The 15,822-nt window shown below is 35.2% G+C and overlaps 2 protein-coding genes and 1 non-coding gene across 4 annotated transcripts; 2 read left to right on the top strand and 1 right to left on the bottom strand.

Moving 5' to 3' along the window:
* The first annotated feature begins 4,042 nt into the window (after positions 1-4,042).
* TRNAS-CGA (transfer RNA serine (anticodon CGA)) lies at positions 4,043-4,124 on the top strand. Its single transcript has one exon. It is a non-coding gene; the product is annotated as a tRNA-Ser (tRNA).
* Positions 4,125-4,525: 401 nt separating this feature from the next.
* LOC132055436 (protein THYLAKOID ASSEMBLY 8, chloroplastic) lies at positions 4,526-5,640 on the bottom strand. The gene has a single exon (XM_059447250.1). The coding sequence runs from the start codon at positions 5,339-5,341 to the stop codon at positions 4,649-4,651; it is 693 nt and encodes a 230-aa protein (XP_059303233.1). The 5' UTR covers positions 5,342-5,640; the 3' UTR covers positions 4,526-4,648.
* A 1,108-nt stretch (positions 5,641-6,748) lies between these two features.
* Positions 6,749-14,347, top strand: LOC132055435 (peroxisome biogenesis protein 2-like). 2 transcript variants are annotated; one of them, XM_059447249.1, is made up of 8 exons: positions 6,749-7,091; positions 7,979-8,092; positions 8,213-8,366; positions 9,274-9,410; positions 9,855-9,955; positions 11,949-12,066; positions 12,510-12,676; positions 14,037-14,347. In XM_059447249.1, exons 1-8 carry the CDS (start codon positions 6,981-6,983, stop codon positions 14,095-14,097), a joined length of 963 nt encoding a protein of 320 aa, XP_059303232.1. In that variant the 5' UTR covers positions 6,749-6,980; the 3' UTR covers positions 14,098-14,347. The 2 variants fall into 2 exon arrangements, with proteins under 2 accessions (XP_059303232.1, XP_059303231.1); XM_059447248.1 differs by lacking the exon at positions 14,037-14,347 and adding an exon at positions 13,418-14,005.
* Positions 14,348-15,822: the final 1,475 nt, after the last annotated feature.

The following is a 15,822-nucleotide window of genomic DNA, read 5'->3' as shown; positions in this document are numbered from 1 at the left end:
ACTGAAGCAGTGGATGTTGATGATTGCCCTAGCCCCTATGATTCTCTAGCCACCATCACACTTTATGCTCCTACTTTCTAACTAGAGTTTTGTTCAAAGTAAAGTGGGCACAAAAAAAAAGTTTGTCTAAGCTGATCCTGTGATAGCCTACTACTAATTCCTTAGCTTTGTGCTGTGAACCATTGAAGTTCCTTTTAATTGCAAAGAATATTGGTAGTATAGGTTGAACGGTTCTTCCATCTAAATTGCAGTGCTGGAAATGGTAGTCTTGAACAGAGGTGTACCTGAGATTTTCACAAGCGATGTCATATTTAAATCACTTTAGTATTTGAGTATGAGCCTTAGCCCATTGATTTTGGTTGAGTTTGAGGCTAGAAGAGGTCTAAAGATCAATTCTACCTCTTCAACCAAATTTGTGCTAATCGTAACCAATAAGGTCGTTGATTTTCAAGCTGGGATGATTGTTGTAAATAAGTGAGTCCATAGAAAATACTAATGGATTTGTAAATTGAATGAAATATCCCACTTTATTCTTTTGGATTAAACTCTAACTCGTTTGTTTAACATGTTGTCACTCACATTAACGCCATTACAGCTTAACCTGGCACTGTTGGCTAGTAACCGGCAGGTTACGCCGTGGTCGGTTGAGAGCGAATCATAAAAATAATTGTTTAGTGCTTTGTTCAGACTTGACCTGCTAAGTTGACTCGGACATTCGAACTGGGCATGCTACTTTTTTTATACTACTAGTACTAAATAAATTCGCTTCATTTTTTGTGGCCTTCAGAAAAAGAACCACTTTAATTTGTTTGGCTTTGCTTAAGGATGCTTAAATAAGTGTTCTTTTCACGTGCGGGGATCAATTCTTTTACCCTGTTTGCTTCAATGATGAAAGGGGAAAGTGCCAGCCAGCTATGCTGGTTGGAGAGGATAATCATCATCCATCCATCAGTTTCTACGAATTTTTTACTTCAATTGGCTGGGTCACTCATATTATTTTTAAAAATATTAATTTGAATTCACGTTACAGAAATTTCATTATTTATTGTAAAAGTTGGTGGCCTGAATGATCACGTAACTTATGATAATTGAAAAAGTATTAAAAAATTAAAATCAATAATTAGATTTATTTATACTCAACCCACCCTAAACACAACCAAATTCTTGACCTAGCCTGCTTAATTAGTTTTTTTGTTTTTTATTTAATGGTTTCTCATCTGATGTCCGATACACGCATTAAAGCCTAATTAATTTGAATTCGTGCCGAAAAAGCCCGACTAACCCGCTGTATTGGTTGACAATATAAAAGATTCTTTTAATAACATTTAACTAAAAGAACACGGTTGTTCTTCAATTTCTAGACAAAAACAGATAAACTATACCCTCCTAGATCAGCCATTTTTACACTTCTACAGACAAGCTAAGACACTGATGAGAGTATCATTTATTTGTTTCTTGTCAGCGCTAAAGATCAAATTAAAAGTAAATATACCCATTTATTTACTTGTATTTAAAACATCTTACTAACTATAGAGAGTGCGACATGTGCCAATGAACTTCAGAAGAAGAGATAAGATATTAATTCTACTGTTAATGGATGCCCACCATTGTTACAGTAATTACCATTCAAAATTGCTCTTATCCTATAACATGTCCTGTCTCTGTGCAGTGCCGTTTTGTAGCACTCAACTTACTATCGATCTATTTTCCGTTTTTTTTAATTTTTTCTTGGTCTTGTCAATTGATGAACAAGCTAAGGTCCACCAAAATTTGATGCTCATTACAAGAAAATTCCAATGGTGCGATGATTAATCATTAATTTGGACCTGAATTTACCATGTGTTACGTAGTTCGTGACCAAATAATGTTTCACTACTAAGAGGCGAGCCAAAAAATTTAATTTATGGATTACAATCACAATTTATTTTTGTTTATTGGTTCTTAATAGATTATCTATGCATATTAAATAAATTTTTTAACACAAATACAAGATTTGAACTAAAGTTATTGAGTTCTGCCGAATCCGTAACTTATACGGCAGCTCCTCCTATCTCAAGGGTTGTCATGAGATGGATGGTGTCCCTTTATTTAATCAGAAACCTCAAGTTTAAAAATTCTAGTAGGGAGCACCTCTCCTTTAATGAATCTTACGCTGGCATTAATCTGGATTAGTTGAGGGCCCAAAACATCCGACTGGGTGCGGGAACCAAAAAAAAAAAAAAAAAATTTTTGCGCAAATTGTCCTTTTGGGGTAGTCTTTAATTTTTGTCCCTCAAATTGGTGGTCTTTAATATTTGTCGCTTTCATAAGTTGGTTGACTGAACTTATGCGAAAAGGTCGCTTAAGGCGAAACTTTTACTCAAAATTAGGCCTTAAAAAAAAAAAAAAAATATATATATATAGTTGGTTGGACCCAAACTTATGCCTTAATGCATTATGCCCTACGAATCACAAGTTATGCCTTGCGATTTAAAAAAAATAAATTAATTGAGCGAGAATTCGAACCCTGAATCAAGGGACTTTTAGTGAAGGCCAAAAATTAAAGACCGCTGATTTGAGGAACAAAAATTAAAGACCAGCCCCAGCGAAGGCCAATCCTGCAAAGTGCCCAAAAAAAAATTGTTGCACTTCTCACGTCATGTCATTGTATAGCGACCATTTGAACTAAAATATATTAGTAATAACTCAAAGTAGGTTTTTTCTAGTGAAAAAATAGCTTCTATCCAATTAACAATTGCCAAGCATCTAACCCAAGCTTCAAGCTTATCTTTAAGGCCTAGGATGAGAATTGAGAACCTTCAAATCATGTGTGATTTGTTTTATCCATGCTTTATGTTAGTGCGCATATAATGACAATGATCCCATTTAATCAAGATTTCCTTTATGTAAGTGACTCCATATTTTGCATCTAATCAAGTGCCTTTTCTATTTCCATTACTGGTTTATTAAATTTCGAACTAAATGAAAAGAAATTTTATTGCAATTCCAAATATCAACGATATAACTCTTTGGATATTGTTACAAATTTCCAACCTCTCATTAAGGAACGGTGGTGGGGGAGGAAGAAGCAAAATTGAATCATGTGTAGGGGCAAAACTGAATCACATCCATAGTTTAATGGTAAGTATGGCATACTTATTTAATTAAACATGTAATTTGGGAAAAATTGCTAATTAAACAAATAATACATAAAATAAGGTTTGTTAGTCCAAAAGGAAAATTTTGAACAACTTTAAGAACAACAAAAATAGATTCGAGACTACTTTTAAGAAAAGTCATAATTATTATATTTCGTATAATCTAGGGGCAACTCTAACCTTTTTGTCGCATACAATGTAACTAATTGAGACATTTTAACCCTTCCACTTATCACACTTTGCATCAATACCTAATATTTAATCCGTGAATGCCAACGTTATTAAAATATTTAACTAGTCTAAATGGAAGAAAAAATTAGACAACGTGGACTCTCTCTAAATCCACATTAGTAAATTTTCACTCTCCAAATAACATAGTGTTGGTCCATTTTCTAAACATAGAAAGCTGTAGATTTTCACCCTTTTCGTGAATGTATACTAGATGCATAACTAGTGTTTGGTTATTCATATTGAAAGAGAGCTCATAGTACAACTTTTTCTTCGCTTCGTAGTGAATCACCTACTAATGGGGCATATGCCTGTGCACCTTATTTGAGACTACTAAGGGCGTCGACTTTCAAAGTTTGAATGTCAAGCTAGGGATCGTCACTTCCTTTAGCAAAAGCTTCTATATGAAATATCAATCGTTATAATTAGACTTTGAGATGCTTGAATAACTATAGGTGATTCTTTAAGTTATACTCACCCCGAGTAGACTCACTCAGACATTTAACTTGATATCTAGAGGGAAGGAATCACTCTACTACTTACTAAAGGAAAAGAGAACTTATCGAGATTGATTGGAGCAAAAATGACTCATGAGGATAGCTGGAAGTGAGGAACACTCTGTGCGGCTTATACACTCTGAATGACATATAGGTTAACAGACCCACAAACGACAAGTCGTCAATATGTCCGAGTGGTTAAGGAGACAGACTCGAAATCTGTTGGGCTTTGCCTGCGCAGGTTCGAATCCTGCTGTTGACGGTCTTTTTTTTTTTCCTCTCTTTATATCCACATTTTTCTTACTTCTTGTCAGTCATACTTAATTAACGAAGACTGCTTGTGCATAGAGGCTTACTAGCTATGGTCATCTCTGTACACAGTCATGAAAAGTAAATTACCAAAATGATTTTTTTAAGTACTTGATATTCCCCCTGATAATACGATAACTTTTATCTGTTTTTCTTCTTCTTTTTTTGCGGGTATTTGTAACTTTTATCATTTGATATGCATCTTTCCTTAGTTGAACACAAAAGAGATACAATAGAGTAGAGAAAGATTCTATCTTAAATTTTCCCCTCTTTTGTAGCACTAATTTAATTTCTCAGTACAGACAGTGAGACAAAGATCTCTAATTTTAGCTTAGAGGAAATGAAAAGGAGAGATATTTGAGAACTTGGTATTCTTTTCTTTAGCAAATAGCAATGTATACTTACTAGTACGACAATTTACAATTACAACAGATCAAGAACAGAAAAAAATCTACGAAGTTCTCAAAATTCATTAATCTATTGTTTCCCCAAAATTACAGGATACAATCTTTGTAATTGTCCATCAACTTCATCAGCCAATTCCTCTTTCCCAAATCTCTTAAACCCTCTCCTTAAAACCTTAGCAACATATTCATCAATCTCAAATCTAGAACCCCATCCACTCCTTTTCATCAATTCATAAACCCTAACAGTTGATTCAACTTGTTCACCTTCAACCAAAGCCCTCACTAACCTAACAAGCCCCTTATCATCATCACACTGAATTTTCCCCTCTTTCTCTAAACCACAAATCAATTCATCAACATGTTGGGTCAACCCGGTTCGGGTCAAAGCTAAAACCATATCAGCATAAAGCCCTAAATCAGGAACATCACATTCTGATTGAACGAATGGGAAAACTTTGAGGGCTAAATCGCAAAGATCTTGTCGTAAAAGCTCTTTATAAGCAGCAATTAGATCTGCTTTGATTAAACGATTTAGGGTTTTTGAGATTTGTGGTTCGATTTGGGTCGGGTCAGTTCTTTGAGCTCGTTTTAAAGCTTGAATTGCTTGGATTGCTTCGATGCTGAGTATACGACCTTTGACTAGAGGTCCACGGTTGCTTCGTGGACCGCATCGCACTGAGATTTTTCTTCTGGTGGTTAGCGAAGGGGTTAGTGAAGAATGTTGTAAAGTGAAATTGAGGCTTGTGGATATTGAGGAAGCCATGGATGTGATTGTGTTTCACTGCTACAGATAAAAAGCGGGTCTTAGAAACCCGCTTGTGTTTTGGTTGTTTCAGTTGGGTGGGTTTTTAGTTTGGTTTCGGTTACAGCTAGGTCCCTAAAGTTTTAATAACTTGCAATGATGCACTTAAGTCTTGGCAAACACGTGGAGAGGTGGAGTAGGTAAAATTGAGAAGCTTGAATCTGAATAACAAGATGTGCATTAAAATGTAGATATCTAAACTTGATACACGTTCAAATATTTAGATGTTGTGTTACGATCTGAATACTGAATAATTAAGATTATTCGTTTTCTCAATATCTGAATCTATAAAATTGTCTTTGTTTAAAAATTAATAAATATTCAATATAAATATTTGACTATGGTGGTGCGATTGTTGTTGTGATGTCAATTGGGAATGATATTGGCTGATGGTATTTGTTGTGGGTAATAGTTAGTAATTGTGGTGGCTGATAACATAGTTTAACAGTGGTGATAATCGGTGATGCGGCTGATAATTGTTGTTAAATGATAGTAATAGTTAATGGTGAAGGATGAGATATGTAATAATGGTTGACGTTGATTGTCAGTAAGTTTTGTGTTGAGGGTGATCGTTGTAAATGATGGCTAGTGGTATGAAAATTGACTGTGGTGATGACAATAATGATGGTTGTGTTTGAGGGTAGTGGTTGTGGTGATAGTTATAATAAAAGCGATGTAAAGCGAATGGAGTAAGGGTGGACTTCTATTTTCGTAGGAAATTTTAAATAAATATTTTTATGATATAAAGACTTTATTATAGATCTTATTCAGATTATTAAGTGATTACAAAATAAAAAAAATATATACATAATGATTAAAACCTTAAAAATTAAAATTAAATTTTTTGAAATAAATAAACTTTATATTAAATTATGAATAACTAAAATTAAGAGCTTCCTTGCGAACAAATAAGACCCTAAGTTTATAAGAGATAATTTTGTTACTCCTTTTATAATAAGATAGAGGTATATTATTCAATAAATTTATACGCATATTAACACGAAAAATGAAATATCCATGCAATATTGTTCATCAAATTAATCCTATATAATAATAAATTACTTTTATCTTTTGATTAGAAACGACCACTAAGTTTATAAGAGACAATTTTATTCTTTCCGTCCTATAATAAGTGAATAAAAAGTTACTAAGAAACTAATAATGCTATTTTTATCAATAATTATAATAAATATTATTTTATTATCTAAGGGTAGAATCTTTTGAAAAAAACTACCAATCATTTAGATATTACTTTATTTTAAAAAAAATTAGTCAATTTATATCTTGATTTTCTAAGATAACATTTATTATGGGATAATTTTTTTTGGCTAAAGTGACACTTATTATGGGACGAAGGGAGTTGTATTTTTATTAGAAAAAACTCCTAAAAATTGTGGGCATGAGCCATGATGACGGGCTCTTGAGACTTTCAATGAACAGCTCATCGTTTTCATATTTTCAGAGACGAAAATGCCCTTTCCCCCGGTTAGAAAAATCATGTTTGTTAAAAAACCCGCCAGAATTAGTCCTTGCGTGGTCTGAAAGACTGCCCTCTAGAGTAGCGCCATTGAAATTCACATGAAATTGTCTTATTTCGAAGATGGATAGAGAAACCCTAGCTTCATCATTCAACCCGCCAGAAGAAGATGCTTGGCGCACTACCTACAATAATTTACTTCCTCGATGGCAGTCACTTGCTTCATCTCATCAGGTATTTCCCCATCTCTATTTTTATTCTTTATTTTTTTATCCATCTTCTTTTTCTGCTCGTTATATGCTTGGCTTAGTTGAGTCACTTATCAAATGACTTCTTGGGCGATCATAACGTTAAGGCTAGCCAAGTAGTGCACTTATAACTTCCTTTTGACATTTGTAAGGTTTGCTCTTAAGTAGCTGCAATATTCAGCTTTTTTCTCCAAAACAGAAAAAAGGAAAGACATCATATTAGGGAATAGACTGAGCCATTCTGAAGAAACCTTTACTTACTAGTATATAATCTGTGTTTCTTTGTGGAAAGTGTACCACTTTATAGCTCATCTAATTGTTATGAAATGTATTGTTATCTACATGGAAGGAAGTTGTCTCCAAAGACCTACAAATGCTTTATACCGACGCAGACTTACCTAAAGATCCGTAAAGATGATAGCTACTAGTTGAGAATACGTTCTAAACTTGTTAGAGAATTTCTATTATTAACTGGTAAAGTTACTGCCATGTGACAGGAGGTCACGAGTTCGAGCCGTGAAAACAACCTCTTGCACAAATGCAGGGTAAGGCTGCATGCAATAGACCCTTGGGGTCATATATATAGATTTCACTTTTATTTTATTTGTATGATGATGATATGAGCTTAAATGAAGAAATTAGGATTCATATAGCCACCCCAACTTGTTTGAGACTGAGGCATAGTTGGTTGTATTATCATCTACATGTACAAAGGTTTTGAAAAAAAACATGTTAAAGTATTCCCTTGTTTGTTTTCTGGACCCCAGGAAGGGAGAAAGATGAATTAAGGAGTAGGTTTGACTGTTTGAGGTTTTATTTACTGACTTTTATCTCCGACTAATAGGTTTCCCTTTGCTTTACTTCCTTTCACAGTCTGCTATTCCAATTTCAATATCAAGAGTTAATCAGGTAGATGCAGGAAGATTGGACATTGAAATGTCGGCCATGCTAAAGGAACAGTTGGTTAAGGTCTTCTCTTTGATGAAGGTACATGTAATGCAACCTTCTAACTTATCGATCGGGGAATTCACTTCTTCATTATTTGTGTGATCTGATAAAAAATTGATATACCTTTAATTTGTTTCTGTTTCTTCCTTTTGGGATTAGCCAGGAATGCTATTTCAATATGAGCCAGAACTTGATGCTTTCTTGGAGTTCCTTATCTGGCGGTTTTCTATCTGGGTTGATAAGCCTACACCGGGTAATGCGTTAATGAATCTGAGATATAGAGATGAACGAGTGGTTGAAGTGAGAGAAAAAGGTTAGATATCTTCTCTTTCTTAATCCTTTTGTTCCTTTGTGTAAGTTGCTGCTAACAAGCTCTTCTTTTATTTACTGTTCAAACCGAAAAAAATTGCTCTTACAAAAATCCTTTTTTTTTTTTTTTTTCTATATTAATCAGCTGGATACGCTGATGTCACTATATTTTTCAACTGCTGGTGTTGAAACTGTCTAAACTTGAGACATTTGATAGTGCGAGTTTTTGGGAGTTGGGACGGGAGAGACTTGTTGTTGAAATTTTTTTGAATACTTAAGGTTAGCATTCAGGCATTCACTTCGATTTTGAGGCTGAGTTCATGGTTGATAGCAATAGCATGAATTTGATTTTGTTTCTTTTTACTTACATAAAGAGTTCCATTTCATACATTCAGCCCTTTTTTTTTCCAGCTAATGGTACCACCTCACTTAAAACATATTTTCTTCTCCGATGCTCAGTTCACCACATTGCTTTTTTTTTTTTTTTTTTTTGAACTTTAACAAATGTCCTTCTCATGTCTTTTTAAAGGGCAATGGGAGATTTTCTCTGTGTGACAAACAGACATCTTTTTTACTGGAAACATTTGACTGAGATGAATTTGAAAGCATTTCAAGTCCAAATTGATTAACATCTGTCGACTTGCTCTGGTTGATTACTTAAGATAGCTTGAGATCTGTAAATTTTTACTTTTATATGAACGATCAAATATTCATTAACTTTGAGAAATCCAAATAGTATTTAGCAAGTATATAATATGGAGGGACTAGCTTGAAAATCTTGCTTGTCTTAATTTCTAGTTGAACCTGCTAAGGTTGACAACGTGATGTAATTAAATTTCTCTTTTGATATTGTATCTCTTGCATCAGCCTTCATAATTCCAAACGTAGTTTTGCTTTTCTGCATATGTTAGTTCGAACAGGATTGGAGGGACCTGGACTTACTGTTGCTCAGAGGATATGGTACTGTGTCGCTACTGTTGGTGGTCAATATATGTGGGCTCGTCTTCAATCATTTTCTGCTTTCCGGAGATGGGGCGACTCTGAGCAGGTATAGTCCTTTCTTGCTCACTTATGCCACTTGTTTGTTTACATGCATGTGTTGATGGTTACAAATATATAATTGTTAAGTATACTAGTTGCTATGTGTATTGAGATAAGTAGAAGTAATGTGTTGTGCATTTGGTATAATGCAACTTGGTAGAAATTTCCTTAGAGAGAAAGTGGAGATCATTTTAGAACTAATTGATAAAATTGAGGAAGCATGAAGGTTCAATGTTATAAATAAGGTTAACTTTTTCCTGCTTCTGAAGCCGCATAAATTTGAATGGTTCAATTTGAATCCTACGTTGATATGTTGTCTAGTAACTTTGGTCATCCAAAAACACAATTGTAGAAGTAATTTTATGAGAAGGGTTTGAACAGCTAAAATAGTGAGCTTCAAGTGTCAATTGTACGATTTAACATTGATTTGTTAATCTCGTGGTTGCTTCAGAGGTCTGTGGCACGCCGAGCATGGTTGTTAATACAACGCATGGAGGGGATCTATAAAGCAGCATCTTTCAGCAATCTACTTCTCTTTCTTTACACAGGAAGGTACATCTTTGGTTGTAAATACTTTTTGCATCTTATTTCTTTTGAAAGTATGACTGGAAATATTTTTTGCTTTTAATCTCTGGTTGCACATGCTTTTCTTACTTCTTAAAAAGATGCGTGACATGTTCCGACCTGATAAAAGATAATAAAAGGATTTACGACCTCCTATAGCTGTTGCATTATGTCATACTACTGATTTGCTAAAGAAAAAAAAGATGAACTTCTACTTGAATCAGTGCACTAGCTTAGCAATGGGACACATGTGGAACAAAAGCAGAGCTTCAAGGCTGTCTGATGCTTTATCATGTGTGTTTACTGGAAAATAAACACGTCCATGGAGTCTAATGGAGCGGATGTAATTGGAAATGCAGAATGCTTTGGGTATCTTGGATAAATTGACACAATCAAATTTGCTCCTATTGATTGTATCCAAAGATATAGTCTACTCCATTCTTCTTAGTAAAAGGAATTTTTCATATTACTTAGAAAAAGGCCCTCGCCTAAATTTGTGCTGGCTGGTAGTAACTGTAGTCAATTACTATCATAATAGCTATCATTGTTTTGCTTGGTTGGTTCAATCATCGGAATTGTCCATATCAATTGAGAATGGAAACCATGCTTGGGTTCGTGATTTGGGCTTCCAATGATTAGGGAGTGGCGCTGCATCATTGTAATCTTGAATTTTTATGGTCTAGGTCTTTGTAATCCGCCCTCCCCAAATCCCACTTGTGAGATTACACTGGGTATGTTGTAGGTCTTTGTAATCCCTTAATTAATTTTAGTAGCATTATATCTGGTCTATGGCTTGTTATGAGTCCATATATCAATAAGCTGGTGCAGGTTTCCAGTTTTGAATTGCCAGTGTAATGCAATGGAAAATTTTAACTGGTTAATTCCGAGTTGTGAATTTCTGCATTGCGATATTTGCTGCCAACTAAATCGAGCCAAGTCTTTGTTAAAATTGTTGCTGTACATTTTTGAAATTGCTCTGTCCAGTGAAACCAAATATGTTTTCTGGATTGCTTTGTTATCCAGGAACAGGGAGAGACAAAAATCTTAAAATGGTTCTGCGGTGACACTAATTTAATGTGGTGCTTCAAAAAAATTGACACTAATTTAATGTGGTGCTTCAAAAAAACTTCACCTCGCACAGAGGCAAAGGTAATATCGAAAAAATGGAAAGAGAATAAAAAAAGGTAAAAAGACGTTAGTTAGAGAATCTAGATTTAGAGAATCAAGATGCATTCTTGGTAGAAGGATTAATTCATGAACATGCCCGTGCATCAGTTGATTGCTGTTAGGGTCCTATACACGTGACCTTTTAAAAAGGTTTTAAGCGTTGAGCATGTTCCTGCATGTGTTGACTGCTATGAGTGTCCTGTACATTTGACCTTTAGATTGACTGGAATTAAGAATATAAGACTGAAGTTAGAAAATGTCCCCAGGGCTTTAGTCTTGTCGTAAGAGAGCAACACATGATGTGTGGGTTAGGTGCACTGCGAACAACATGGGTTCGAACCCTGCCATAGACAAATTCTAGTATTTAAGTGGAGAAGGGTAGAAGAGCAGGCCGTTATCCACCGAGTTTCAAATTGTGTGCCACTGGCCCTCAGGGCTCTTCTATCAGAAAGAAAAAACTGGAGTTAGAAAATCTAGATGCATTATTGGTAACAGGGGTTAACAGAGCATGCCCGTGTATTGACCGCTGTAAGTATACTGTTCATGTGACCTTTTGAAAAGGGTTTAACTGTTGAATATGGGTTGACTACTATGAATGTCATGTATTGACTGGAACTAAGAATATAACTTCCTATTTATATATATATATATACTGGGATTTACTGGTTATTTTACATGATTAACAGGGGCATTAGAGGTAAGGTCTACGTGCACTCTACACTCCCCAAACCCCACTTTGTGGGATTATACTGGCCACTGGGTATGTTGTTGTTGTTGTTGTACTGGTTATTTTACATGTATCAATGACATGCAGGTATAGGAATCTCATTGAAAGAGCTTTAAGAGCCAGACTTGTTTATGGGAGGCCAAATATGAACAGAGCCGTGAGCTTCGAGTACATGAACCGCCAATTGGTGTGGAATGAATTCTCGGTAATTTTCCATCCATTAGTAGAATGTTGCAGATTTTATATGGTCATTCTTGAAGAGTGGAGAATATTGATGACAACTTATCTGAGAATCAATATCTGCAATTTTGGTATCAATCATCTGTTAGGAAAGAGGTCCTTAACCTCATAAAAAAGGGAAGGGCCCATAATAACATTCCTTTCCTTTTAGTTGTTTTACATGCTGCCAAAGGGCTAACAAATATTGTTTTCCAACTTGTGTCATGGCTTCTTTTGTTGGCGGCTATGGGGATGGGGATGGAATTCCGAAATTGGTCTTCTGCTGTAAAAACTTATATTTAATTGTTTGGTATTTTGTCATTTTGACGAGTGCATCTGTTTAACAAACAATAAGGATAGAAGTACATTCTTTTTGTTACATTCTGAAAAAATGAAGGGAAGTATATTCCCAACTGTTCTAATATGCAGGAATTGCTGCTCTTGCTTCTTCCCCTTCTCAATTCATCATCCGTCAAGAATATTCTTCATCCATTCTCAAAGGACAAATCTTCAGATTCTACAGTGGATGACACTGTGTGCCCAATCTGCCAAGGAAAGCCAACAATTCCATTTTTAGCTGTACCTTGTCAGCACAGGTACATATATTGCATGCTTACAACTATGCAGTAGAATGGCGATACATTGTATCTTTTAAATGTTCATGTCTTTAATAGGAACTCCATTATATTGAAGCTTTAATCAAAATATGAGCTGAAGTTTCAAAGAATAAGTTGAATTCACTGAAATTGCAGAATGACAATCTTATGCTTATGTAGGCTAATTGTATATTTGGAGGTTTGGGCTGTACGTGTAACTTTGTAGTTTGCAAAAGAGCAGCCTTGCGAGTTGAAAAATAGTTTGTTTTTCAGAGCCTCGCATCCTCCCATATCTTTAATATGAACTTCACATCTAGTGTTATACAGAAAACCATGGCATTCAATATCTTGCAGCCAGTTAAATTATCAATTCAAGAAGTGGCACTAAATGAGAACTTTATCTTACCAATTCGTTTTCAGATAGAGTCAGGAGGCTGTACCAAGAGATGGGTCAAAACGTCGAAATATTGGAACATAAGGATAAATCTGATACCTATATAAACTACCTAGTGTAACTAAGCGTCGTGTATAACCAAGTATAGATGAAGTAACACAAACACCTAGTAGTCAGTCAACTATCAAAGCATTGTATCTTTAGATATTGCAGAGGGGATGTGGTACCTGTGCCTTCATCTTGTCATCCATTTGGGTTGATGTCATTCGTGTGTCAATTCTTGCTTTTAGTGTCCTGTTAGTGACTGTTGTTCATTGTGAGTTTTATGCATCTCCATCACTATACAGCTACTGTTACTACTGTCTTCAAACACGGTGCTCCGCTGCTCCGTCTTTTCGTTGCCCCCGATGTGGCGAACCGATTGCTGCTATGCAACGACATGGTGGTTCGGTCAACAACATAAGTCAGAAACAATAATTCATGTGAAAGGTGAAATGAAATGACGGGAAAGGCAAGCTTCAGTCAAACTATGGTTCAAAAGTTGCCCATAGATAACATAGAAATTGAACTAGGAATTGAGATTCCTTGATAAAGCAATTTGTTCTGCTTTATTGAGTGCATTCATTTGTTAAAGTTTATTGTCTTTTTTAATGTAGCCTTTCTTTCCTATAATCCATTTATGTATATGTCTATCTTAAAGATTCTCTTAAATGTTTGATCATCACAGGTCACAATTGATTTCAATTATTTATCAGATGGCCCAGCCCTCTTAAGCTTTGTTCAGGATAACTTTGTAGTTAAAAGAACTCGGTGAAAAAGAAAAGTAGGAACAATCCTTCATTTCCTTAACAGTTTCAAATTGCAAGCCAGTGTGCTCTGTGTTATTGAATCTGCATGTAAAGTTGCCAAGTGATGTGCAGATAATACTTTTAAGCTGATTTTTTTTTTTTTCACTCCTCCGCGCAGGAGCTCCCTCTTTTTGCTCCCTTGGTCACTTGAACCGACAACCTTCGGGTTGAAGGTGTAGAGCGCTTACCATCTGAACAACTCTCTTGTCTTGAGCAGAGAATCGCTAGCTAAATTTACCAGTTGCCGTTATTGTAGCAAAAGTTAATAGCCGTTGAAGTATTAGGAGCTACAAAAGTACATCATAACGTATGATTTCGTGGGGACTTTTATAGTCCACTAATCCTTATCTTTCTCTTTTGGGCCCCCTCTTTTAATGGGCTTATAGGTGAATGAATTGCATTGAAGGTAAGACCTCTTTCAGCATCATAGTTCTTTTTCCTCCTCTTTTTGGTTGGGTCTACAAGGTCAAAAAAGTTCAAATAAAAACAACACTTGTCCGTGGATATATATAGCAGTCTCAGCTCGAATGCAAGTTAGGATAAAAAGGGAGCATGCCGTCAGCAATAGGATTCCTGACTCCTGAGTTGGTGCAATAGGTGCTTTAATTATTGGAATTATGTTATATACATGACTGATTTGAATTTGTCTTGCCTCCCATGGTTAATATGACCAACATTCTAAATCAGTCGTTAGTTTTTATAATAAATCAATATAACTGGCAATTTAAAGGGTTTTGATGCAGTGTAGCTGGCTCCATTTCAATAACTCAAAGAAAAGCGGAAAGGGAAGGCTTCTTTTGAATTCTTGAGCAGCCAACTGAAAATGGGAATAAAATTTGGTAGTGTTGGTAAATGGACGGGTCAGTGGGATCCAGATAGGGCAAAGGAGGACGCCACAAGTAGTTTATCAGTACTGCGTACATAATAATAACCCGGACATAAAGGTAGATTCATGATTTGAAGTTTATGACTTTTATAACTGCTTCAAGTTAATATATACAATAATGATTGGTATAAATATTTATAGATATTTAGTGAATCTCTCATACACATACAAGATCTGGGCAAAAGTTAAAGCGATCAGTGTGAACCTGTAGGTTATATTGTAGACCTGTCCCTATTCCCAAAAGGGCAAACACCAAAAATAAAATGAGATGGCCACCATAGGGATGTATACTTTTAATTATCCATATGCAGACACATGTACAGCACGACACGGCACGCGCAAAATTGCTTTTGGCTAGTTAATTCAAAATTCCTATTCTTATATACTGAACTAATTTTCTGTTGCATAGCAAGTTGCAAAAATATAATGTTTTTACTTTGTACTCACAATTGAACGTCAAAATGACTACATGAGTAAGATTGTTAAAGTTAACTGTCTTAATAAGCCGAAGTACGTAAGATGAAATGTCACGCAATTTGCTCGAGCAAACTACACTATACTTTGTGTCGACGTGTTAACTAGTTATTTGTACATTAGACCTCTTAAAAGGGGGAAGGTACATAAACATAATTAATAATTTGCCACCAACTAAAATAAATGGTAGAATTTGACCTTGTTTACGCACATTATATTACTCTTTGTGCTATCAAATTAAGATGGCCTACAGTAATATGAGAGCACCTTTGTATAATAAGCCCTAATCTGGTACCTAGAGAAAATAAAATAAAAAAACTGCAATAACAAGTTATGTTAAGTGTTATAAGTATTAATTAATTGATCATTACTTGGGAAAAGAGCACGCTATCCTTAGAGTGATAGCCGATATAAGTATAGCTAGTTAGAGAAAAATAACAATCCCAAAGTTACCACCCCAAATCAAGGAATTAAAACCCCACGAGCATTTGTTTTTTATGGCCTGAAAACACTCCCCACTTTCCCTTTTCCTGCCCCCACTTTT

Source organism: Lycium ferocissimum, chromosome 5 (assembly GCF_029784015.1).
Source record: "Lycium ferocissimum isolate CSIRO_LF1 chromosome 5, AGI_CSIRO_Lferr_CH_V1, whole genome shotgun sequence".
Classification (NCBI taxonomy): Eukaryota; Viridiplantae; Streptophyta; class Magnoliopsida; order Solanales; family Solanaceae; genus Lycium; species Lycium ferocissimum.
Note: the sequence above shows the minus strand (reverse complement) of the source record. Positions and strands in the feature narration are given on the sequence as shown.